We start from the raw sequence: 25,817 nt of genomic DNA, 5'->3' as shown, positions 1-25,817 counted from the left end.
ATATTGTTGCAGGACATCGAATTCATAATTATTTTCCCATTAGAAAAGGCATTCCCAGCTGATTCAAGGTTCTGTCTCTTCTCTGGCACTCTCACTGGGCAATTACAAGGATTTGTCAGTAGACGAGAGGTACAGTGATCCCTTCACCTTCAACTGGGTGCTCATCTTTAAGATCAGATATATACAAAATTACCTGAAGAAGAAGAGAGAACATTAGACTTGTCTGATTTATGCCAAGGGTTGACATGTAGAGTAGTGAAGGATAAACTTGGCTAGGTAGAGAGAGTGGGGTGACATTCTTAATATATGATTGAGGAGCTTGGCATTAAACTAAGGAGGAAATGTACAAATTTATGTTTCGGTCATAACAAACCATCCATTCACTGGCTGCATTCCCTCTCAGAATTTTTAGAGATGGGATAATTCTAGACCAAATATAGAACTCACTTGAGTTTCATGGATCTAATGTTAGAAAAAAATTACACTTTTAAGTGTCTGATTATACAGCTCTGAAAAAGATCACTTTTTGGTTCAAAAGGTTAGAGCTTTTGGATTAAACTCTCATGAGCCCTAGTGAACCAATAACTCTTTCACACCTTAAACAAGTATTCAGTGACTTGAAGATAAATCAGAACTGCATGCATTATATCCTTCTCCTGCCCTCTCCCATAACCTTCAAATCAGAAAGGGAAGGAAATAATAGCCAGGGGGTGTTTCCATTTGCCAAGCCCCAAACATCAGCAGGACAGAGTCACTGAAGACATTTTGTGAAATACCAAATACCATTTGTTCTCTCAGGCTCCAGAGAAGGGATTACTTGAAACCACCCCAGGCATGGCACAATAAAAAGGTCTCCAACAATTCAATTATGTCATATCCATGTCCTAGACACCATTCACATCTAGGAGAACAGAGGTGGGTATCCAGTAAAGAGAGAGGGGCACAGCCTGCCCCCAATTTGTTCCTTGCCCGAACGTGTAGATCTGTCTGGGTGCAGAGCTCCAAAGTGTGAAGAGAAGGCCATCTTTGCACACTCCACTGGGTAAATTACAAGCAACTGTTCGACAAATTCAATCCACCATCCTGCAGCAGAAAGCCCAGATTTCCACCATTTCCAAGGCTAAAGGGCTCCAATTAGCAAATCCCATAGTAAATCTTCCTATGTTTGACATAAAGTGAGTATGACAAGCAGAAAAAATTCATGACCAGTGCTTTCATTTAAGATGCTCTAGTTGATAAACTTGAGAATTGCTTAATTCCCAATCTCTCCCCTCCTATAATTTAGGTCCTGAGTAACAGAGAGTTTGCTAATCTGAAATGAGAACACATATTTGTACTGTCTGCTATAAATGGTGGGGTTAAAACTATGCTGCCTGAGCTGAGAATAATTGGCAATCTACTAGATGAGACAATAAGAATTAGAAAAACCTTCAAAATATGCTCATCCAAATGAAAGTTGCTTCTCAAAATTATCATCTTGGGAAGAACTCATTTTTCATTTTTGTCTTCAGAAAAAGTTCGCAAACCAAACTTTAAATCCAGTTCTATCCTATTAGTTATTTCTTGGTTTTGACCCAAAGCAGCTTTACCCATCTCGACTGTTTTCAAAGATCACCCTGGCAAGGATGAATATTATTGCACTGGTAATACCCCACTCAATGTGCTAAAAGCTCTGAAGACAATCACCAGAGGGAAAAAAAACCCGTAACTGTATTAAACAATAGCACCCTTATTAGCATAAGTCCAGCCTCCCAAAGGTGAATGCTTTTAAAAGGGCAACACGTATTTGACTATGGAGCTCTGGTACACTTGCTTACAACTCAGGCACAGGATTTCTGAATCCTCCCTCTTAGAACTGTTGACCAGGAAGAGACAATTTGATTCAATCTACAAAGTTAGGATAAAGCTGTAAACAGGTAGCCATGGCCAGCCTGTATAGAAGGGTCTTTAGCTTGAAATGGTGCTTCCATTTTTACTATATGTGGCATCATATGTGGCACATTCACTGGAAAAAGTTAATTATTATCTAAGGCATTGAAAGATGTTTGCTGATTTGGCCATTAGAACCCACTGGTGTGCTTGGGTCCTGGAAGCTTGGGTGAGGACCAAGAGGTCATGAATGTGGTAGGCAGTTGATATGAGCAATGGGGCCAGAAGCAGGACCAAGGATATTGGAGGTAGCAGGAAGGCTCCCAAAGAAGGGCTGATGGGGCACCAAAGAGGTATGTTTCTTCTTATAAATTTCCTTTTTTGGTTAGCTCCATAATGTTCACCCTCAGGAGGGTCAACAGTCATGCAGACGTTTTTTTTTTTATTCTTTTTCTTTAACAGCTTTGAAGGTTGGAGATGAAGAGTTTCTTTCTCCCCAAAGGACTTAATCTACTCTGCAGATTATGTAAAAATGGTTCAATATTTTAAGAAATATTATTTCTCAGAATTTCACCGTGACCCTCAAATGGTCATTCATTTCCCAACAAATCCTACCTGTGAGCTGTAGAGCCTAGTGGCTGAAAGTACAGCCTTCAAAGTAGATCATCGGATTCCTGGCTCTTCTACTTTAGAGTAGCAGAGTGTGTGACTTTGGAAAAGTTACTTAACCCCTCTGTGCCTCAATTGCCTCACCTGTAAGATGCAAATAACGGTATTTCCTTCATATAGGTGAAATGAGATACTGTAAGTAAGAGAGACACATGCCATGCCATACAGGGTACATAACAGATGCTACCTTTATTAACTATAAATTATTATTTAGCTCCTTCCTTATTATTTCCATTTTTATGATCTGAAGTCTGGGCCTAGGGAGGGTAAATCGCTCCCCACTCCCCATACTGCTGGACAATAAAAGAATCAAGGATATCGCTTCTCGGCCTTTTGGCTAAGATCAAGTGAAGAATCAAGGAAAGGTTTCTTTTATTCCTCTAAAACTGTTTATGTTAGAATTTGAGACTTACTCCAGTATATCTCCTACATAAGAGTAATACTTGTTAAAAAATATTGATGTCATATGTGGTCCTTTCCATGATTATCACGATTGCCAAAATTATCTCATTTTATTCTAAAAAATCCCAGGATATATTGTTAATCAGCCTCGTTTACAGGCGAGACAATTCAGGCTTAGTGAGGTCCAGTGACTTGCTTGAGGTCACACAGTTAGGGAATGTCAGACTAAGAATCTGAACCCAGATTCGTCTAAACTACAAAGGCTATCCACGCTGTTAGGAAGTAGTTCCACAATACCGTTTGTTTATAAATGATCCCCAAATTACCTGCGTTAAGAAGAAACTCTGAAAATATACTCATGAGTCTCCTCAGGTCCCTTCCTCGTCAACTGCAATTAACACCCCACCCCCCCACCCCCGCCCGCTGCACCTCACATACACCTCTTAAGTGGCTAAGAGGGCCAAGCTTTACTTGGTGCAGAGCTCTTGAATCCCAGTTGAGCCCAGGGTTCTCCTGGCACACATCTAGGGCAAAGGTGAGCTTGGCTACAGTCTGTGGTGCCTTGTGGTATTCTTTTCTGGGCAGTAGCCATGAAAACTACTCCAGGAATGTGACTGGAATTAGGCTCAGTGCTGTCATACTATCCTGACATACTGATTTGACATGGAGCGTGTTGTCTTTGTGCTGGGAAACCAGTGCAGATCTGTCAAATTACACGCACAAAGCAACATTCAGACTTCCTTCCTTCCAGGAAGAGTTTCCTCTCTCAAGTTCCCTGGGGATCTGAGCTTACTCACCAGTATGTGCTCTGGAGGCACAGAGCTATCTCCTCCACCTATTCATGTCTGGGGCAGAATAAAACTTCTGCTTTATGTTAATCACAGGATATAAGGTAACCACAGATATTTTTTCATTTGTGTAGTGATGACGATTTCATCCTTTACATGTAACGCAGCCATTACTTTCTCCAAAACACTTCCCCTTGCAGGGTAAGACACCCAACCACTGGGCTATCATGTTATTACCCTTTCCATAGTATTAAAATGGTAGTTTTAAGGCCTGTTTCCCTCCACAGAATGTGCTTGCAGACAGGGCCCATACCTTATTTAATGCACCAGCATGGAGTCACAGCTATTATGATGGGTTGGGCATTTATACGTTTCATCAGTTGGTGTGGTATATACTGGCCATTACATATTCTTAATGCCTTGTCTGGGCTTATTTCAATATTCAATATTTTAATACCCGCATAACCACAGCCTGCACATGGCAGGTACTCAGGACGATGTTCACGTCCGCTTAGTGACCGATTCACCGACCGGATGAATAAACACTTGGGCGTATCAGAAACTTACTGGCAACTGGACACGTCACTAAAGGCATGAATTATAATGCAACATTCTTAATCAGCAAGAGACTTTGGTCACTGCAGATCGCAATGGCAGTGACTGTTCTACAAGGAAATACTAACTCTTGTCTCCAGATGCCCCAAGCGAGCCAGGCTTCACGAGGCCTTCCTGGGAATCCAACAAGACCACTCCCGTCTTTGTGGTCTTGACTCTGTCCCCACACAAATGTAGCAGCAACCAAAGCGTAATGACCCAGCTGAATGGTCTCTGGGTCCTCCGTGTTTGGAGTAGCAAACTTACGGCCTTACCTGTCTGTGCTGTTGGGAGACTTGATACCCCAGTCCTGTGATGGGCTGGTTCTGCATTTTCTGAAGCAGGATCTTTTGCTGAAGAGGCAAGGGTGACCTTAGCAAAGGCTGGCTTGACAGAGGCTGGGCAGGCTGGGATGGCGGCGGCGGCGGCTGCGGCTGCGGCTGCGGCTGCGGCTGCGGCTGTGGCTGCGGCTGAGCTGAAATCGAGCTCTGTGGCGGCTGTTGCTGTGGCTGCTGCTGCTGTGGCTGCTGCTGCTGTGGCGGCTGCTGCGGCTGCTGCTGGGTGTAGTGTAGGAGAGAAGGCTTACTCTGGGAAGGCAAAACAGAAGGCATCTGCTGGTTTGCTTGATCTGAGTTAAAATGGAACAAAGGCTTAGTGTTGCCATGACGGGGCTCCATGGCCGTGTGCGGGTTGTTAATAAAACTTCGACTGAGATCCTGAGGCTTTTGCTGCATGAGCACATCCAGGTGCCCGCCCTGGGCCGACGGGCTGGCCTTGTACATGTAGTTAGCCAGCACCTTCGACTGGCTGCTGCCGCCGGCCACCCCAGGCATGGGGGAGCTCTGCGGGCTGAATGGCTGCTGACCGAAAGAAGGGCTGGGGATCTTCTCCTGCCCGAATGGACCCGGCGATGGCCCGGCGGAAGAGGGCAAGGCTGACCAGCTGGGAGGCTGGTGCTGCTGCATCCGGGCGTGCTGCTGACGGTTGGCAGCAATCTGTTTGAGCTGCTGGGCATGGGACACCTCCTGCCAGCTCGGCAGGGCCCGGCTTGCTCCTGAGGCTGTCTGAGGCTGAGCCTGGCTCTGCGGGACAGAAGGGACTGGGGATGAAGTGGAGAGGGCGGAGGTGGCCATGGAGAATGCAGGGCCGGCTGATGGGGGCCTCATCTGAGGAGAGCCCGAAGGACCCTGAGTCAGGCTGGGGGAGTATTCACTTTTGATCACTGTCTTCTCCATGGGCAAGGAGGGTCTGGGAGTGCTCCTCTGGCTTTGCTGACCCAAGTCAATGTTAAATGGGTCATCCTGCTTGATGGTGGCATTGATCATGTTCTCCAGCTCAAGATCACTCATGGGAGGCACAGATATGTTGGTCAGTTCATTGAACAGTTCCTGCAGCTCTGGATCCATCAACTGCTCTACAGGGTCATCTCCGTACCTATTGGAAAAAATATTCTCCTGGGTCATCTGGCCATCCATGTGCTTACTACATGATACAGTCTCTCCTGGTTCCTTCTTCACTTCCTTCAAGCCCATGTTGAAGATGCCGTTCCCAGGAGAATGTGTATGTGGTGGCAGAGTATTAGTCTTCCGCAGGGGTGCCTGGCTCATGGGCAAGGTCCCTGACATCATCTGATTTTGTCCATTATTTACTTGGAGGCCCCCTTGTCCTGCAGAGAGGTTCTCCCCGACACGGATTCTTTTGATATCAAGGAATGAGTTGTCGACAAAGCCATTGGGCCTCTTGCTGTTGGCAGGAGACAGGTTAACTACTTGTTTTCTTTTCAAGGAACCCTGGAGCTGAAAAACAGAGGGGGAATAAAAAAGAAAAATGTGAGCTATTAATCCAGAAATGCTTTTTAGTCAAAAGAGACATAATATTTAAGTGGGTCCCCCCCCCCCATTTATACACAGGATGAAATCAAAAAGAAAAAGATACAAATGGAGCACAGTCTGGAATATAATGAAACTCACACTGGTGCAGACCAAACAGATTAAACTGTTTCTGGAGGAGCAGGTCAGTTAGTGGTTCGAGATCCCATCGGCTCCCGCAATTGGTACACAGGTCAGTGGATGAAAAATACTTCACACATTGTCAGGAGTTATTGATAATACCCACAACCCATCACCAAATGGAGTTCTCTGGAGCAGGCCCAAATACTCCACGCACATGCACACACAACCCCACTCCGCTGCGGAGAACTGGGACGAGCACAATTTTGACCAAGATGGGAAACACCAAAGAGTCGAAAGCTAGGACACAGTTTCCAGGTTCTTCTTTTCACAGATTCATCGGTGAAACCCTTCATCACTATTATCCTCCAAGTACGTAATCAGCATAGTTGTTGTATTCAAGCAGGTAGCGTGCCTGCTACTATTTTTCTTCCTATAATTCTGCGGCTTTGCATTTAAGCCCATGCAGCAACTCTGTGTGGGTGCAAGGAAGCCATGAGATTATCCTTTATCAAACGAGACGCTCCAAGCACAGATTTTCCTGGGGATTCACTTCTTGTGCTCCCAGTCTCGAAAACTTAAAGCCAAAACCAAGGTGCAGAAAACTGGTACTACCCACTGGTTCAGAGCTCAGGCCCTGGAGCTGGCCGAGTGGAGCTCAAATTCCTATTCTATCACTGAGTACTAAGCGACCTTGCCACTTTGCTTATCTGAGCCTCAATTTCTTTATCTGGAAAATGGGGACGATAGCCCTTAATTCATAGGAAGAAATGAGACAATGCATGTACAAGTTTGGCACAGTGTCGTTGTTGTAAGAACTCAATAAATTACAGTTTACAAAAAAATGACTTACTACGTTCTCAAAGAGGAGAGCCTCTCTAAACAGCAACATTAACAACAAAATGCTGAAGTACTTCGTGCACTGACTCAGTGATTAGGTTGTATTACATGGACTTTAGATATCATAGGGAAAGGAATTAAGGACCATACGATCATACCAATAAATCAATAAGAAACGAAACATTCACCATGGATCTTGAGATCCTTGTTGGTTTGCCTCTAAAGTGTATCTATCCAAGTGTGGCTTTCCGAGTGCCATGGACCCACTTAAATTATTTAATGTTTGTTCAGAATAATTATAAAAAAAACCCGAGGCAGGATACTTCCCGGATACAAAATTCTATCACTTTTCTTTCCCTTCCATCTCACTACCACTCCCTCACCCTCCTGAATATTTCTAGGTAACCTAATTAGAGAACGAGATTAACCTAACTGAGCATCTGTTATATGCCAACTGCTTTAAATATGGTTATTTTTCTTAGTCTTTACAAAAAAACATTAGATCCGTATTAATTTATAGCTATTATTTTATAGATAAGAAAACCAAGGCTCAGAGAGGCTAAGTAACTTGCCCAGTGTCACACAGCTAGTAAGTGGTAGACTTTTAACTCAGAGTCTGTGTAATTCTAAAACCTGTGGCATTTCAACATATTATGCTGCCATCAGCTTGTTTGGGGCTAGGGTCTGCCCAGCATGAAAAGGCCAAGGGCAGTGAACACAGAGACATCCTGTATCTCTGGTAAAATGATGAGGAATATGGGAATGGCCAGGATGCAGTTACAGGGCCAAATGTGAACAGTATGTTTCTCGTCATTTAGTTCATCAATTCCTATTTCAATAATCCCTTATCTGTGGTTTTGCTCACTCACAAGTGCTATATAGTTAGCGTGGATGCTCCATGCTGCTATAGCCAGTTTTTACCTTTTCCCGTTGCTAATTGGTAATCAGAGAAAGGAACCTGGCCTAAACTGGGCCAGTAAGTTCCTTCCATGGGAATACTGGAATTGGAGAAAGTGAGACCAGGCTTTCTTTGGATGGCTGCATGGTCATTATAAAACTTGTGAGTTGTTGCAACATGTCAACCAAAGCCACAGAGGAAGTGAGTCTGTAGAAAGAGAGAAGACTTAACACAGGGAGGGGAGACACAAGTTTTGGCAACATTTGAGGGCTGGATTTCAATCCCAGGTCTGTCTGTCTCCTGCCTTGTTTTCCTCGGTACACCGTGGAATCTTTAGAATAAATGCCCCTTTTTTCTCCAGCGAATACAAGTTGGGCTTCTGGTATCTTCAGCCAAGGGGCCTAACCAAGTCCCGTAACCAAGTCCCGCGAGATTTCACTTTGGGCGATGGGCAATTTGCAGCAAGACATAGACGTAATTTGCACCTGGGTGTGAAGGTCCCCACTCCGCCACCTCTACTGTCTCCTGCATGTTTTGCTGACCGCTAAGCTCTCAACTCACTAACGTAGGGAACCTGGAAGGACACTGTCAGCCCTCACCACATTCAGCAGACACTCAAGAGGGGCCCCCATCAGTGCTTGAGGGGGGGAGGGGGTGGTCAGGAAGAACACAGACCAGAGAGGCTCAGCCATGTTACTTCAGGAGGGGCCACAATGTTTATTTCAGCCTAAGTTACATTTTGAAAGTTTTTTCATAACGAGGAAAGAACAAACAAAGGAGTACACTCTTTTTCCAGGTTTGTGTTATTGCCTTTGATCTATTTTCCACTGCTTTGAAAGAACCTGTTCTGCCAGATTCTCCCACTGCTCGGGCCCCTCCCTACGAAGTGGGAAGCAGCAGGGCACTTTCTCTAAGCCATCCGGATTGGAGACGCAGTAACAGAATTAGCGCTGGCTGTGGTAGCGGTGGTGGCGGTAATAATAATAATGATAGTAATAATAATAATAATAGCATAGTCCTTTATTGAGGGCATGTGTGCTTGGCATGATGGGAAGTTCTTTGTATGGATAATCCTCACAACAACTAAGAATCGTCACCACACCTCCATGAAGTTGATATCTTTCCTACGCAGCGCCCTCCCCGTCCCCAGTTTTACAGATGAGAAAATAAAAGTGCGGAGACTGAGACTTCAAGGTTATGCAAATAACACACAGCAAAGCCGGGAATCAAACCAAGTGTCTCCACAGCAGAGCCTGTCCTGTGTAGTAAATGGCATCAGTGGTATCCTTTATAAACAGTGTTATCTCTTAGAACACTTTCCTGCCCAGACCTAGAAAATAACAGGCACTGAGGGAGTAAGAATGGTTTTTTAGGCATATGTGTGGTGTCAGGACCAGCACAGCTGGATGGATGACCTAAAATGGGGAACAGAAGTCCTCCTTAAGTGACTGCATTGTGCCAGTAGATCAAAGACATTCCTTCAGGACTCCATACTTTACCGAGAGACTTTGGGGGACAGTCTGTGTCCTGCTTCATAGAACTTTCTAATCAAATTATGTCACCAAGACCCACCAAATGCACAGCCCCAGTAGATACCAAACTACTGGCACAATACAGTCAATGATTCTCAAAGTTCAACCTTTACTTTGACGTATTTCCTTTGCTGCATTAAAATTTCTCCAACAGATATATGGCTTTGAATTACGGTATAGAGTCTCTAAAAGTTCTGTGACAAAATACAAATATTCTAGAAGGAGTAGAGAAAGAACCCAGTTAGTCATTAATACCTCAGTGAGAAATAGTTTATCAGAAAAATCATTGCTGTTTTACCAGGCCAAGAATGGTCCCAAGAAGTGAGACTCAAACGGAGGAATGAAGAGCTGGGTTTAAACTGAGAAGGAGGGACAGGCCTAGGGGAGTTAGGAGCTCCACACTGGGAACTTTTGAGTGATTGGGCTAGCCGGGGTTGGGGAAAGGACCAGCAACTTCCAGAAAGCAGTTAATAACAGCGAAATGGTAGAGGGAAGAGTCTCCACAAATAGATCTCTTGCTCGGGGCTGACTTACCCATTAGACACTGTCAGGACAGTGCCCAAGGCCCATGGTAGTCTTAGGGGCCCACAAAATTGCTTGCATTTCTTTTAAAAACAGAAGAAAAACTGAAATTTTAGGTTGAAGAAATGTTTTAACACATAGCAATAATATATTTATCTTTACGTCAACAAAGTCATAAAATACTATTTTTAAATTGTGCAAGGGAGGGTTTGCCTGGGTGGCTCAGTCAGCTGAGCATCTGACTCTTGATTTTGGCTCAGGTCATGATCTCACGGTTCGTGAGTTCGGGCCCCTCATCAGGCTCTGTGCTGGCAGCATGGAGCCTGCTTGGGATCCTCTGTTTCCTCTTTCTCTGCCCTCCCCTGCTTGTGCAAACTCTCTGTCTCTCTGTCTCTGTCTCTCTCTCTCTGTCCCTCAAAAATAAACAAATAAACTTAAAAAAAATTTTTTTTAATTGGGTGAGGGAGAAGAAAGGGCCCTCAATAACAAGAACACCTGAGACCCACCAGAGGCTCGTACCTAATACTCGCTGTGTATGGACGGGTATTTTAAGATGGGTACTCTTAAAATACGAGTGGCATAGAGTCTAGTTTAATCTTCCCACAGCTCTCTGAACATGTATCCTGATCCTCATTTTATAAGTGAAGAGACTGGGGCTCCTGACATTCAGATTACACAGTGAATGACACGGAGGCAGGGTGCCAAGCCAGGGATGTCTGCTTCCAAAGTCCTCGTTCTTCACCACTGACCACCCCCACTTGCTTTCCTCTCAGCCGTCCCCTTGCCACATGCTGACACCGTTGTGGACACAGCGGGCACAGAGAACCAAGACCAAAGGGTAACAGAATGAAGATGTATTGCACACACAGGGCAAGGGTAAGGGCATTTGGGACTCGCGGGGACGGACAGCAGGGAAAAAGTGGTGACATCACTGGTTGGAGGTTGACAGTAAAAAGCTCAGGACATCACCCTCAAGGCTCCAGTAGAAGAAAGGGAGGAGACAAAGGGTCTCTTGGTCATTCTGAAAGATTTAGTAGGCATCCAGAGAGAATTCTGCACCATATCCTATCAAATCGCCCTTGGCCTGAAGGAAATACACAGATGATTAAGCTAGTGGCGGGATGGAAAGGCTTCAAATGAGCGCTACATGTTACTATGTACACTTTTTCCATCACCAAGACAGACTAAGGGGCAGTTTTCGTTTTGTACAATAAATCTGCACCCCAAACTTGTTACGTTGAGTTTGTGAGATTATAATATCACCCTTTCACCGGCCATTCAAGGAAAAGGGCTTCTTTGGGGAATGATTTCAACACAGCAAGTCTGGACTGGTTTGCATACTAAATCACTGCACTCTGCTGAGATCCAGCAGCCTGTTTCCTTTCACTCCTCCTTGTTCTGATTCTTCCCTGTGAACACCTCGATGCTATCTGAGGCCTGTGGTCTCTGCTGGGGGAAGGCTTAGGCCTGCTCAGGGCCAGGTCCTGACAGAGTGACCGGCCTGCCCCAAGAGCTGGAGAAGGAGGTGCGAACATGGTGCCTGTGGCTGACGGAAATCCGGCACATGGTGGAGTTGGGGCGGGGGTCCCTCAGTATACTCTCCTTTTGAACAGCTGTACTCTGCTCTTCCACAGGACTCGAAATGTAAACTTCCTGGAGGGATTTAAAAATGCCATTATTGTGCAATCCCCTGGTTTCTGTTTCTTGCCCTGCTCCCTATCCTCTTCCACAAAATAAATGTGTTCTTTGTCTTCTGGGCTGCCCTAGAAACAGGGAATATGCCACACAAAGGTAACAATTCAGTCCATAGGTCACATTTTTTCCCCCAAGTAGATTTCTTTCTTTCTTAGCAGGGCATGAGCATAAGAACTGAATTTACCGCTTCTGAGATACTCAAGCGAATGAATATCTTGGTCCCATCTTCTGTAAACTTTCCTCAGGCCATTTTACTCACGGCTGATTAGTGATGGGGTGGGGATAGACCAATCCTTCAAATGCTTTATGACTCTTGAGTTGATTCCTAATGTAAGAAAGTTTGGGGTCCTGGAACAGTAAATTCCAGCTCAACACAGTACGAGGAGGTGAGTCGACTCCTCCTTGACTCTCTTGCCGCAAACTAACTAGATGGGATTTTGAGGCTTTTGCAAAAGCTCCCACTTCTTATTTGGCCCTTGTAGATTTCTCAGCTACCTTGGATTGTGAGGTATTGTCTTCTGTCTGCATAGTACTTAGGTTTGCCTGACTAGATTTTAAGCTCTTCGAGGGTGGGCATTGTACCTTATGCTTGACTGGGTTCCTCTCAGTACCTACCACAATCACAGGTGTTCACACAGTAGTTGGTGGGTTGATCTCAGAACTTGGAAAACTGGATCCTTCTAACTATTGAGCAGTAAAACAGTGGTAAGAAGAAGGCTGTGGCTGTGGGAACATTTTTATTTCCAATTCCCAAGCAATTTAATGGTTCCGCTGGAGTTTTGCTTGAGTGATCATGTTCTTCTGAACCCTGAAGTCAGAAGAATGTGAAGCCCCAAGAACTGTAACCACATTGTCACCCATGTATAAACAAAAAGGGCAGAGGCGCATGAGGCTTTGTGACAGACTCTTGCTCTTGTGGGGCCTGTTGAAGGGACTCCAAAGCTGGGGAGTAATTCTTAGCCCCAGCTCTACTCCACGCCCTATAGGAGTGAAAGCACTAGGGCTAGAAGAAAGTGAGGGCATATATCTTGTATGTTTTTCAGTAACTTATGCTTCTACTCTTTCAAGAAAAAGTAGGAACGTCTTTTTTTTTTTTTTTTTTTTTTGTAAAAGGTGTCAGGGAAGGCCTGTGAGATCTGTTTGGGAAATTTGTTCCAGAACTTTGTTCCATAATGCTTGAACTCTGAGAAATGTGACAATCCGAGTGAAGAAAAGACCTACTCTTCATGAAATCCAAGACAAAATGTTATATGGAAGCAAGAACACTGCCAATTTAGGATCTTCCAGAGAAAATAAGTGAACACTGTCCTTCTAAAGATACTAAACACCAAATGTCCCATATTCAAAATTTCTTCAATGCCTCCCTGCCCCCTCCTATGCTTCATGGCTGGCTGTGGAAGAGTCAGTAGAAGAGCTGGAATTGGCTATAGAAACACTCCTTGTTACAGTGCGGAGGAAGTGTATTTCATCACAGCGTTTTCTCAGTTTGGACAATTCCACCAATTCCACTTGGAGAATGTTGCCAGTTTATCGTTAACCTACAAAGTATTCACTGAGAAAAAAGGAAAGACAGGAAGACATCCTATTTTCTGGAGGCCAATGGGAGGACGTGGGATTTCCAAAGAGCATGGAATTCAACCTGGGATGTACGCACTGCTCTCCTGCAATTTATCGTAGAAGCTTGGACCAGTCACTTACCTACCTGCATGATGGGACGCAACCATATACGTAGAGCACCTTCCATGCTCCCAGCTCAGAGCAGTGCTCTGTTACTGGGAGGCGAGGTGGAACATGAACCCAAGCCTGGGTGATGTTTCCTGTTGTTATCCTGACTGTTATGTGCCAGGCATGTGCCAGACAAAGGCAAACTGAAGACAACAACAGGGGCTTTTCCTCATCTGTAAAGGGAATTTGTCTACTCATTCATTCAAAGGTATTTATTTGGCACCAAGTATATAATTCTGTGAGACTGTCCATGTCATAGGGCTGCCGTGAGGACCAAGTGGTTACAGCACATAAACAGCATGGAAAATTGGTCTTAGAACATAATGCTCAATAAATGTTAGGACAAAAAAAAAACACCAAAAAACCAAAAAAAAAAAAACCCAAGAAACAAAAAGAGATTGACCAGTCTGTCTGGAAACAAAGCAAAAAGTAACAATGCAATGCGATGGTTTTTCTGCGGTTGTGCATGGGATGACGGTCGCAGAGGGAAGGAGACTTTGCTTGGACAAGATAGGAAAGGAATCGCTCTCCTTTCCCTTCCAATGAAGTGCCCCCTGATATGTGAATAAATATGATGCTTTGTGATATTCTGATATTTTGCTAGTGACAGTGTCAACAAAAGCTGTTGTTTAACAACAGGGGGACGTTTAAATCAAAAAGTTCAAAGTAGAATTATTTTCCCACATTGGCTACTATTTTAATGTCATTCCAGATCTACTCAGTGATAACCAGCGTGATTATCCTGCTGACTACATCCTTAGTCATCCTGACGAGTTGCTGCAATTGTTGTAAGGCGGGGACCTGCAGGGGCCATCTTTCAGAGATTGACTCTCCGTGTTTAGCAGAAAAATGAACAGAATATTCTACCAAAGCTTGAAAAACCCAACTGCTTTGTGCATGAAATACTTTACTCATGACTCATTTTTTGCCCAAAACATATCGAAGTGACTCCAAAGTAAATGCTATGTATAAAATGTTGGCAATTCTCGTGAAATCTCTAAATGTCTTCCTCAGCAGAATGTACAATGAATTGAGCATCATTAATCAAGTGGCTTCTCTCTCTCTCTCCTTTAGCCGGAGGGCCCTGTCTGGAAGCTTTCGTTCTAAGGGGCTTAGCTCAAGGTCCACCTCCTTGGCGAGCCTTTGCCCTTCTACCTTACGTTCTTTCTTCCCGCTTTAATGATTTTAGCACTCTCTGATTTGTTTTTGGTAATTGATTCGGGTCTGTGAGTTTTTTTCACTTCAATATCACGCCAAATCAGTGGAAGACAGAATACTTCTACATCTCATCTCCTCCCACTAGCCCCATCCAGCACTAGCCTAGGGGAGCCCCCCTGAACTAGCTGGTGATCTGACTTACGGGGCGCTCAGTGGTCTGGGAACACCAGATGAGTCAGTTTATGGGACATCTAAGATCCTCTGCCATTGCTGTGAACCACACCCCGTTTATAAACCCTAGGGCTGATTCTTAGCGACTCTTTGTCCAACTGTAGAGCTGACAGCTCCTAGAGAGGTAGGGACAGCCTGAGTGTTTTAAGAGGCTGCTATTCTTTTCTTATGCTGGCAGGAATTGGACGCATTCCAAAACCTTGGTCAATTTGAATATCAGGAAAACCCAGACGGCAGAGAGAGTGCCCTAATACCATTCCAGGGTTGTCTACTAATTATCTGGGGGCTTGAACATGACTACTAGAGAGCTCTCACCTTTTTGTAAAATAACACAAAACACAGCCACCCCTAATTCCCTGGAGGCATGTCTCCTTCATCTTCAGTGGCTTCTCTGACTCGAACAGGTATTAAAGGTCCCTGTCCTTCCAGCTTCTTTCTCTCAGATCACAGTCTTCATTCTTCCAGCCCCCACTGCTTCGAACACAGCAGGCTACCAAGTATCCTTTGACCACACTCTGAGAATTTGACCCTGCGTTTTGCCTCTCCCCACCCCAATCTGTTGTCCTTGTAGCAACAAAAGGGATCTCCTTCTCACGCCCAAGCTTCAGCTACTATATCACTTATTTTTTAATTATTTTTTTACATTTCTAAAACAGGAAAGGTGATTTCAGCTTCAAGCCTTTGCATATACTGTTCCCTTTCACTGGAATACTCTGCCTCCTCTGACCCATTCCCCTCTTATCAGAGCTGGTTCCTCCTTTTCCTTTACTTCTTACTTGAATGTGACCCTGGCTGCCATTTTCCCTGGACACCTGGCTAAACTACGTTCTCACTGTTGTTTCCCATGCCAACCTTTTGATTGTTTCTTTATGGTCCTTATAACTTCTAAATATTTTCATTAATTTGCTTCCAATTTTTTTTTAATTTTTTTTTCAATGTTTATTTATTTTGGGGACAGAGAGAGACAGAGCATGAACGGGGGAGGGGCAGAGAGAGAGGGAGACACAGAATCAGAAACAGGCTCCAGGCTCCGAGCCATCAGCCCAGAGCCCGACGCGGGGCTCGAACTCACGGACCGCGAGATCGTGACCTGGCTGAAGTCGGACGCTTAACCGACTGCGCCACCCAGGCGCCCCTGCTTCCAATTTTTAAGTCCGTCTCCCATGTTATAAAATAAGCCCTAGAGAGGGAGGCTGGAGCCCTGTCTTGACCACTATAACTCACCTTAGTGTAGCCCAAACAAATAGGAGATCAACAATATTGTTTAAACAATAACAAAAAACATCTAGAAGGAAACACTTCAAGATGTTCTGATGGTGCAGTGATGGTTTTTCCTCCCATTTTATTCATATGTCTGTTTTCTCTCTCTTTTTTTTTTTTTTTTTTTTTTGACACAGAACATAGACGATCTATGTAGTTAAGACTAAAGTGAATGTGTGATCCAGCATGTCTGTCCTTGGTCACAAGTCTCCTCTGAGAATCTGACCCCACATCTCCGGGTTGAGGGCTTCTGATCATGGGACATCCCGTTTCCCCCAGCCTCAGCAGACTGCATCAAAGTGGACATTTGACTCAAGCTGAACAAATTAAATGCTTTTCTCGTAATTGGGAAAGAAGACCTTCTCAGCAGTCTCTGTGCCCTTGCAATGAAAGGTATGCAGGGCTGCCCCTACTGGAGTCATTCTCAGTTGTGGACAGTGAGAGACACGGAGAGCAAGCCCAACAGGAGAAAGTGCATTGCTAGACAGAAGGCAGGAGGGAGGGAGACAGAGACAGAGACAGAAGGGAGATTCCTGAAGGTTTCCAATTCCTGGTTCTAGGACTCTGGGACACTCACTTATATTTCCTGTGATTGAGACACCTGTACCTTCCAATAAATCTCCCAGTTTTTCTTTTTTCTTTTCTTTTCTTTTCTTTTCTTTTCTTTCTTTTCTTTTCTTTTCTTCTTTTCTTTTCTTCCTTTTCCTTTTCTTTTTTCTTTCTTTCTTTCTTTTCTTTCTTTCCTTCTTTCTTTTTCTTTCTTTCCCTTTCTTTCCTCCGTGTACTTTACAACCACGTCTGTTACTTGCAACAAACAATTCTCAACTGCAACAAAGATGTACGGAAGCCAGTAATTACATTCACCCTAAAGTTTTCACAAGGTGAATGCATACTTTTCTTGACTGATTAAAATTGAAAAGCTGAGGAGAGGTGAAAGGCACACATTTCTTTTGGTTTCTCTTTCCACTTTCCACGTGTGGTCATTCACCCAGCTCTTCCATGACCCTTTGTGAAAGCAGAGCATTATATGAGTTACGAGTGAGGCCGCAGTTCCGTGACAGCAGTGTGCTAACAGGGTTCCATTGTCTCCACATACCTCTACACCGCATACCGGGGGCGGGGGTGACATCACCACCAATTCTCCCCTCAGTGCACAAAAACATTCTGAAAGGAAGACTTCCATCCGAGTCATGTTCGGACAACCCGGGGCCACAACGTGCTAACCGGCTGGGGTGCAATCACCTGGAGACAGAGCCAGGATGAGCAGACCTTTTAAGAGGTCCCCGCAATTTCAGGCCCATTTTTAACTCCATTACAAAGGAATGTTAAGCAGCATTTAGAGGGAGTTTGGCAAAGTACCTGAAAGCACCAAACAGCTCCTTTGATGTTCTTGGCATTGATGCCATCATTCTCTTGAAACTTCTGAAGAAGTATTTTTCTTATAGCAACTGTGTCTAGGTTCAATTTAGAGTGTTGACGTGTGTCTTCTCTGGTCTAATGTCAGCCTGAGCAACCATGAACCACATAGACAGATACTCTTTTAGAGAGGACCTCAGCTTTCACTTCAGCCTGTGTTTATTTTCACATCAAAGACACATCTAAGGGGAAATTGCCTAACTAGCTCTATGAAACATGAAGAGGTTTACAGAGATATTTGGTTATAATTGAAAAAACCCAAACCCAAACCTACACTCCCGGCAATTTAAGGCTTTCATGCCCGGAAATGAGAATTTATAATGGCAGATAGAAAAACGTTCCTTTGCTTTCCATGAATGTCTGAATGCAGACTTTTTCAAGCGGGAACTCAAATCCCACTATTTGCCATACATTTATGGGAAATGATTCTTGATGATTTAAATGGCATTCACTGAGGGACAATAAAGCCTTTATATTGTTTGCAGTTTAACTACCCTTTGAAGCAATGTCCTATAGCTATCCAATGCCCTCACTTTGATCTAACTTGCTCAGCCCAGTAATTATATGACTGAGATGAATTCTCCACCTGACAGGTTCCAATGCTTCATGTGTGCCCATATTCTTTGAAGAGGGGGAAGGAAACCTACCTAGACTGGAAAATAAAACTTGAAGCTAGTCAAAATTGTGAATCAAGGGTAATTCTCTGTGTCAAAGCAGTGGGCTGGAGGAAAGGCCTTCTTCCATATGATGAGAACCACTGTTTCCCAGTCCATGCTTACGTTCTTCTTGCAATCTTTAACTGAGAACACGCTACAGTTCCTTTCTGTGAATTTTTTTCATGATAAATCAACGTTCATCATTGTAAAAAAAAAAAATACGAGCAGAATTACTAACCTGGGCCTTGGGTATCTGCTGACTGCTACCTGATGAGAAAGGACCGCCCATGCCATTATGAATGGCCACGGGATAATCAGACAAGTAAAAGAGCTCATTTTGCACCATTCCGCAAAGAAGACTGTTTACTGAGTTAAGTGTGCTGAAAATGTAAAAAGCGCAACCCTAACTCAGGCAGCTCATAATCCTCAAAAATATTACTGCTCTTTATTCCATTTGCCTTTTCGACACAATATAGGACAGATTCCAACCAAGCAAGCTCACCAACTGCAACTGTGGAAATTGCTTTTAATCTGGGGCGCCATCGAGAGTGACACCACTGGGACTTTCGCCCTCACCCCAAACATCCATTTCTTCCCTGTACCTGGCTCACAATATCTTGTATTCACTCATTAGATTTCTAGACGATAAAATACTTCCTTATCCATGACCAGATCTCTGCATTTGTCATGTCTTCATGCATGCCATTCCAATCTCAAAATGGGTTTTTCTCTTTGACTGGTGGCTTTTCTTCACTATTCTCAAATCCCAACTCAAAACCCACTCCTTCTCAGAGCCTCACTGTGATCGCTGCTCTATTGTTTTGTGCTCCTCCATGGTTTACTTTCTTTGTGTATTTAATGCTTCTGGCTTGTAACTGTTATGATACGTTTTCAGTCCCCCTCAGGCAAGATTGTGAACAATGTTACATGTCTTCTAATGCTATTTGAGGCAATATATTATTGTGAGTGTGAGCTCTGGCATCAGATGTAAGTCCTGGTTCGGTCCTCCACGAGACAGGAGGCTCTGGATGATTTACCTAATCCTACCAGCCTCAGTTTTCCTTCTCTGTATAATGGAGGTGATAGTTCCAATTCCTTAGTTGTAATGAGTCTCAAATAAGACAATGTCTATAAAGTAGGTACTCAAAATGCAGCAAATAATGGATTAATAAATACTAGGTATTTTTATTTAGTTTTCAGGGTCCCCTCACAAGCCCCAGATGAGAGTTGAGCATATAGCAGGAAAGAAAAGGTTCAAACAGCCTTCATTGAGTGCTCAATAGAAGGCATCTTACATACATTATCCCATTGAATCCCAGCTTCCCTACTTATTAGCAGTGTAACCATGGGCAAGCTACCTAACTTCTGTGCTTTGACTTTCTCTTCTGTGAAATTGATATTACAACTGCACTTACATCATAAGCTGCACCGATTACATGAATACATGTAGAATGCTTAAAATAGTCCCAACACATAGAAAATGCCCGTAACACCAGCTTTTATTATTATTTTCAATATTAAATTCTTACAACAAACTTGAGAGTAGATACAAACAGCCTCGCTTATAGGTGAGAGAAATGACGCCACAAAAGGTTGTCCAGCTACTCATTGAACCAGATTTGCCCGACTGTGAAAATCCATGCCCTTTATGCAATGTATTTGCTGGAGGAAACTTCCATTTCATGCTAGGGAATTATTCCGGGGAAGCTCTATAGTGACAACTAGGTCCTCAGGGAACTGTCCATCATGGGCAAGGCTGACAGTGAAGCAGTCCTGGCAGGAGCGGGTAAGAGGTGGGGCTCAGTAAGATGTGGGACAGGGCTTCTCTGGCTCAGTCACCATGCAGAGGAATGTGGTCCTAATTTTGAAGACCATGGGTAGACATCAAAGCATTTTAAGCAAGGAAGTGACATGATCTGTAATGTATTCTAGGATTTTTTTTCTTCTATTTTTACTCTAACAACCGAATAGCTGTGGGTGGATTGGAGATAGGACAGCATAAGCCAGAAGGCCAGTGAGGATGTCTCAGCCTCAGTAAGAGACAGTGCGAACTGGGTGTGAGCGAAGGTGGTGGCAATAGAAATGGAGATCATGGGAAAGAACTTAGGAACCAGAAACCAAATGAACTTTGTGATTAATTCCATGTGAGAAAGCAGTGAGGGCCAAACAGACTTCTAGATTCATGACTGAGTGGGTGATGGAATCATTTGCTGAGAGAAAAGAATGTAGGGGGAGGAGCATGGTTCCTGACAGGATGGTGGGGAAGCAAATGATGGGTCTGAATTTGAATATGTTGAATTTGAGATGTCGTGGGGCACGTAAGTGGAGATGTCTCATTGCCAGCCAGAGAGTCAGAGCTGCAGACCAGGAAGGAGCTCTGACTGTCTACACGGGGCGGGGAGAAATGCACATAAACATTGGTGGAATGAATGTGGTTGTGAGTGTCCAAACAGTGAGGAGTGAGAAGGGAAGGGATGGGAATGGAATCCTGGGGATATCAAAATTCAAGGGGAGAGGAATAAAGTCAGGAGATGAGCAGCTGAAAGAGCTGAAGGAGAAAACTTCGGCGGGGGACGGGGGGTGTGGGGGCAACCCCATCAAATGAGCAAATGCTACCTGGCACAAAGGCAGTGATCTCTCACATCTGGCATTTGATGGTGGTTGGGGGAAGACACCAAATTATAGCATGTGCTGAGGATGGAGTGGGGAAGTGGCGGAAGGGAAATTAGGTGGGTAGATTATTTTTCCTGAATGCCAAGGTGAGAGGGAGGATAGCAGCCATGGGAGTCTTAGGGTAGAAGGCTGCCTTATCACTTTTTGTATCCTTTACAGCAGCAAGTACAATACTTTGTATTTTGTAGGTACCCGGTTAAACATATTTGAGTGGGTGGTTCTGCCTTATTCTTTGATTTTATCTCACTCATTTCTTCCATGTTTTCTTCTCTTCTCTATGCCGGTAAGGATGCAGTGAGGCTGCCATTCCTTATTCAAATACTAACTAGATGGGAGGCACGGAGTTTGCCTGCTTCTTCTGAAGTGGTTGAATCAATAATGTGTGACAGGAACTTCGGTACACGCGAAGCCAGCCGAGACCCAGGGGGAGGAAGGCCACAAGAAGCACAGGTGACATTGAGAAAGCAGCGGTGTTGCATGGGTTTCACGTCCAAATGCATACGGGTAAATGGGAAAATCTTGTTTGGGGAATGGAAAAGCCACCCCAAGAAAGACATAAAAAAGAGACGGATGGCTTTGGGCAGCTTCAAGGAGAATCCCAGTAGTGCAGATTTTCAGGAAATCTACGGATAGTAAAAGCCTATTTAAAATGTTATCCTGCTTGATCTTGATAGCCAAAGATACTTCAAAGCACTAGGATTGGGTCTAATCACTTGTTAAATTAAGGTCACATATGGGACTGCTTTTGGCCAGACAGTTTCATGCTACTGAATAAGAAGGATCTAATGAAGTTTGATCTTGGGACGTCTATCATTATGTATTATCAAGCCTATCATTTTCTCCATCAAAGAAAATACAGTCAGAAAATAGGAAGAGGAGCAGGGAGAGAACAATCCAACAACCTTCGATCCATCTACGCATCAATCGAGGCCATTCTCCATTCTCTGTGTTCACCTCACAAGCACACACCATTTAATTTTTGCTTTTGCTTCTCATCATATTTTTAAACGTTCAATATCATTTAGTAACACTCTTTCTTCCTCCAGGAAACGTTGTGTCACAGGTGCCTTTTCCTTTCTCTATTACTTTTGGCAGTAGAAAGAGAATTTTTTCCTCCCTCCCATTGACCTTTACCTATCCCTAGCAAATTCATTGCTTTATGACAAGAGGTAACACGGTCATACGCAGATGCAATTTATCTTTGCGCACAGTTGGTCTGTGTGCATGTGTCTGTGCGGGCGTGCTTCTCTTCTATTGTTTGACTCCTTTTAACTCCACTCAGATCTCTCTAATCACAGTTTGGAATTCACCTGAATTTCCCTGCTGCGAGAGCTGAAAAAGCTGACATCAAGTTGCAAAGACCGCAGCTCTGAAAAGGAAATAGCACATCTTTATTGGTGGGATACATTAAAAGATACGAATGTGAGGTTTTTAAGTAAGATGCTGCATACATATAACCTCTACGTGCTTGACAGTGACATTGTCCCACATGTTGGCCATCTCCTCCATAATTAAAGAAATGCTTTGGAAGAGAATAGAACTGTTTGATTTTCACACTGAAACATTATTCTGGGAATTCAGAGCCCACAGCTTGCTAAGCCCAATCCAAAGCATGGAAATCGTTCATACAAATCTTTTCATGAGGCTGAGAGAGGGCTTGGCAATTCTAGTTTCATTCTTCTCTGAGGGAGAAAATTTAATTTCTTGTAATTTCTTATATATCCATTCGCAAGGTTAGTTTTTTTTTTTTTTCTTAAAAAAGTTGCTATGGCAACAACCACCTATCACGGTGTTCCTCCTTGAGTACTTACAAATGCTGCTTGTTAACAAGTAGATCCCTAAGCCACATGAAGTCCAGGGAGAAACATCAGCTTATCAGTTGGAAAAGATTAACTAAATGGTTTAAGAGACAATTGTTTGAAATGGAAACAAAAGCTTGGATGCTTCCATCAGATGGGGCACTGCAGACACATCATGGCCGTCTCTCTACGAAAACACCAAGCAGACAATTCTACAGTGACCAGGTTTGGTGGGGCCTTGAGGAAGGTGGTGAGGAAGAAATGGGACTCAGGACATTCCCCAAAGAGAGCGTGAAGCTCTGGTTTCTGATTGGAGCTCAGTGGCCGTGTGGTGTGGTACCCAGCATGACCCAGGGCAATGTCCATCTGAGGAGGGTGGTCTTGGGCCCGCTGCACTGTGCTCCTGGAGTCACAGTGGGTTTTGCCCAAGCACCTGGGAGTGTCTCCTCCCTTTTCCTGAGGGCACTTGGACCACAAGGCTGAGCCACTGGGTATGCAATCCGACCTACCTCAAAGGTCACCAGTAGCGTTTGTGCTGACATTATTACTGTCTATGAAGTGTTCCCGGGGCATAGAAGCCATTTGCAGAACCAAAAGAAGACTGTTCTTACACACTTCTCTCCCCTCTGTGATTCTCCTTCCCAGGCAGGAGGGGAGGCGTCTGGTCTTCCTCTCCTGCCCAATCTCCACTCTCCACGATCAAGTGTTTGATACCTACGCATTGGCCAACCCTTCCTTCCATAATTGTATTGGCTTCAAGGAATAACTGGTAATACATTCCCAAGGCTTGATTTACTCATTGCTTTCCGTGGGATAAGGCATGTATCTGGCCTAATGGAAAGTGTCTTCTGAAAAAGCCAGAAAAGGGGAACCCAAGAGCGAAAGCGTAAAAGCCACTGGGTCAATTGCTGAGAAGAAATGCTCAGCATTTCCCTCTGATTTCCCTCTGTGGGTCTGTCAGCAAAGGATCTGCCCTCTACACTGGGGGCCCACTCTACGTTTGAGTCATGGAAAATCATAGAGCAATAGGCAGGAATGCAGAAATATGTTTGGCTTCATCTTTTATGAACAGTCTGAATTCAGTTTGCATTTTGCAGTGCAAAAACAAGCATAGTTTTTCTGGAAGATAAATGAGAGGGAGGAAGAAGAAGAGGAAAACCGAACACAATAGAAAAGTCTTTAAAAGGGAAAAAAAAATAAAACCTTGTAGTTGTTTTCCTTCTCAGGGACAAGCAAGGGATACTTACATTTAATCATGCTGTCCTAAGGAAAACATATTGTGCCAAAATTTACATGAGGAGGATTTCACTGTTCTGCATTGTTTTATTTCGGACCACCGGTTCCTTGGAGTTTGCATTTTCATTTTTTTTCTTCAAGTATCTATGCCCCTAGGCGGACAAATTAACTCATTTTATATTGAGACTCTCATTACATCAAGTAAAAATCCTAAGCCTGATAAAATGATTTACCCTCTCAATTTAACTTTTATTTTAGTCTCCCACCAGCTTCCCTGACGTGGGTTTGTTGCCAAGCTATAATACTATTTTAGACTGAGTCATCCAGGCACACTGAACAGCTTTTACTCTGCCTCTAATGTTTCCCCAGCCCCATTGTTGGAATAAAGAGAATGTGTTCGATGGCTTTACACTTGAAACGGTTGCAAATGGCAGAAAAAAGAAAAAGTGGAGGCTTAAATCCAGGTGTTTGGCCCCGAGGGAACACAGATTCCCCTTTCTCCAGTCTCTTTGGGCCCCTAAAGGGGGACGGAGTACCATTCTATTGAGCCTTGAAATCACTGAAAATACAGGCTCGCAGTTGTATACCTAAGTATACATTGTTTCCTTTCGTCCTGGGGAGAAAATATTTGGAGTCACACAAGGAGGGTGTAGTTAGAGATACCCCCTGGAAAAATTAAAAATAAAAGATCCGGTGAAGTCTTGCTCTCAAGTTGACATACCATCACCACAGTCACAGGATTTTGAAAAATAATAATTAAAAAACCCAACATATCTTCTGCAGGAAATGCAGCCCATTTCTTGATTACACATACTTTGCAACAGGGCAAAAGATACTCCAGATTGAGACAAATACCATAATTCTTGGTGAGCAATCAGCGTAGACACACCAGATTTTAACTTCTGTCAGATAGAGTCACCATTTTATCCTAACCTGTTCAACTCCTGTTCCTTCTTACACCTTCCTCCTTCCCCACCCAGAACCCTCAGTATCAAATGAATTTGTGCAAACCGAGGCCAAGTATCTCTGGTTTTGCAAGTCCCTTCACAGTGTTGGGTTTCTGTAGCTTGTGATCTCATATACTCACACCCTCCCTAGACTCCTACTGATCTCTATTGTTGGCTGTGTGGATGGGAAAACCCAAAATGTTTTTTTGGAAATAAAGCAGTAGCATCTAAAGTTCACCAAACGGAGAGGCCCCCACCATGGAAGGGAAACGTGAATACTGAAAAGTTTGACTGTCTCTCTACTTACTGGACTCCCCTGAGAGCTAGTTAAATGAAGATTGGAGGTCCCTACCTAGGTGTCCTTGTCAGCAGAGGGATTCAGACCCCATCTGCTGAGCTACCGTGGCTAGGATTAAGTATACCTGGAATGTGGAATGAGCCAACAAACTCCAATCCCAACAGGGAGAGAAGTAAACAGGCATGGGGAGGGTAGAGACAGGAAGAGGTAAGCGCCTAGGATTAACAAGACAGTGACCAGGATCTTCAGCAAAGCAGAGACAGAGAATGTGGAACATCATTGAAAACCCACAAGTTGTCAGAGCTGTTTCTGCTGAGGTTCTGAATCAAGAAACCCAGGGACAGGAGAGGACATTCATACTCACATGTTGGCCTAAGCCACAACTGGGAGTTTCATACAAAGAGGGTGGGAGGCAGAGAGGGGCATAGTAAATGTTTCGTAGTGTGAGGTAATTTTTTTTTTTTTTTACTTCACCCAGCCTCCAAGTAATCTTGGCTTAGAAGTTAAATTAATTAACTCAATTACATTGGCCAATATATGCCTCATTGGTTACCTCCTTTAGGGTCTGGTCGGTACAATCATTCAACAAACATTGAGTACCTATGTATCAGGCTCTGTCCCACACGTGTAAGATTTGGCTGTGAACAAATAGACAACATT

The 25,817-nt window shown here is 43.9% G+C and overlaps 1 protein-coding gene across 2 annotated transcripts in view; it reads right to left on the bottom strand.

Annotated features, from left to right (window-relative positions):
• The window catches only part of MAML2 (mastermind like transcriptional coactivator 2), a 347,482-nt gene that overhangs the window by 106,322 nt on the left and 215,343 nt on the right, over positions 1-25,817 (bottom strand). For both annotated transcript variants that reach the window (XM_043579888.1, XM_043579889.1), the window contains exon 2: positions 4,598-6,118. In XM_043579888.1, coding sequence (XP_043435823.1) covers positions 4,598-6,118 — 1,521 coding nt within the window. The remainder of the gene's footprint in view (positions 1-4,597; positions 6,119-25,817) is intronic.

Source organism: Prionailurus bengalensis, chromosome D1, assembly GCF_016509475.1.
Source record: "Prionailurus bengalensis isolate Pbe53 chromosome D1, Fcat_Pben_1.1_paternal_pri, whole genome shotgun sequence".
Lineage (NCBI taxonomy): Eukaryota > Metazoa > Chordata > Mammalia > Carnivora > Felidae > Prionailurus > Prionailurus bengalensis.
Note: the sequence above shows the minus strand (reverse complement) of the source record. Positions and strands in the feature narration are given on the sequence as shown.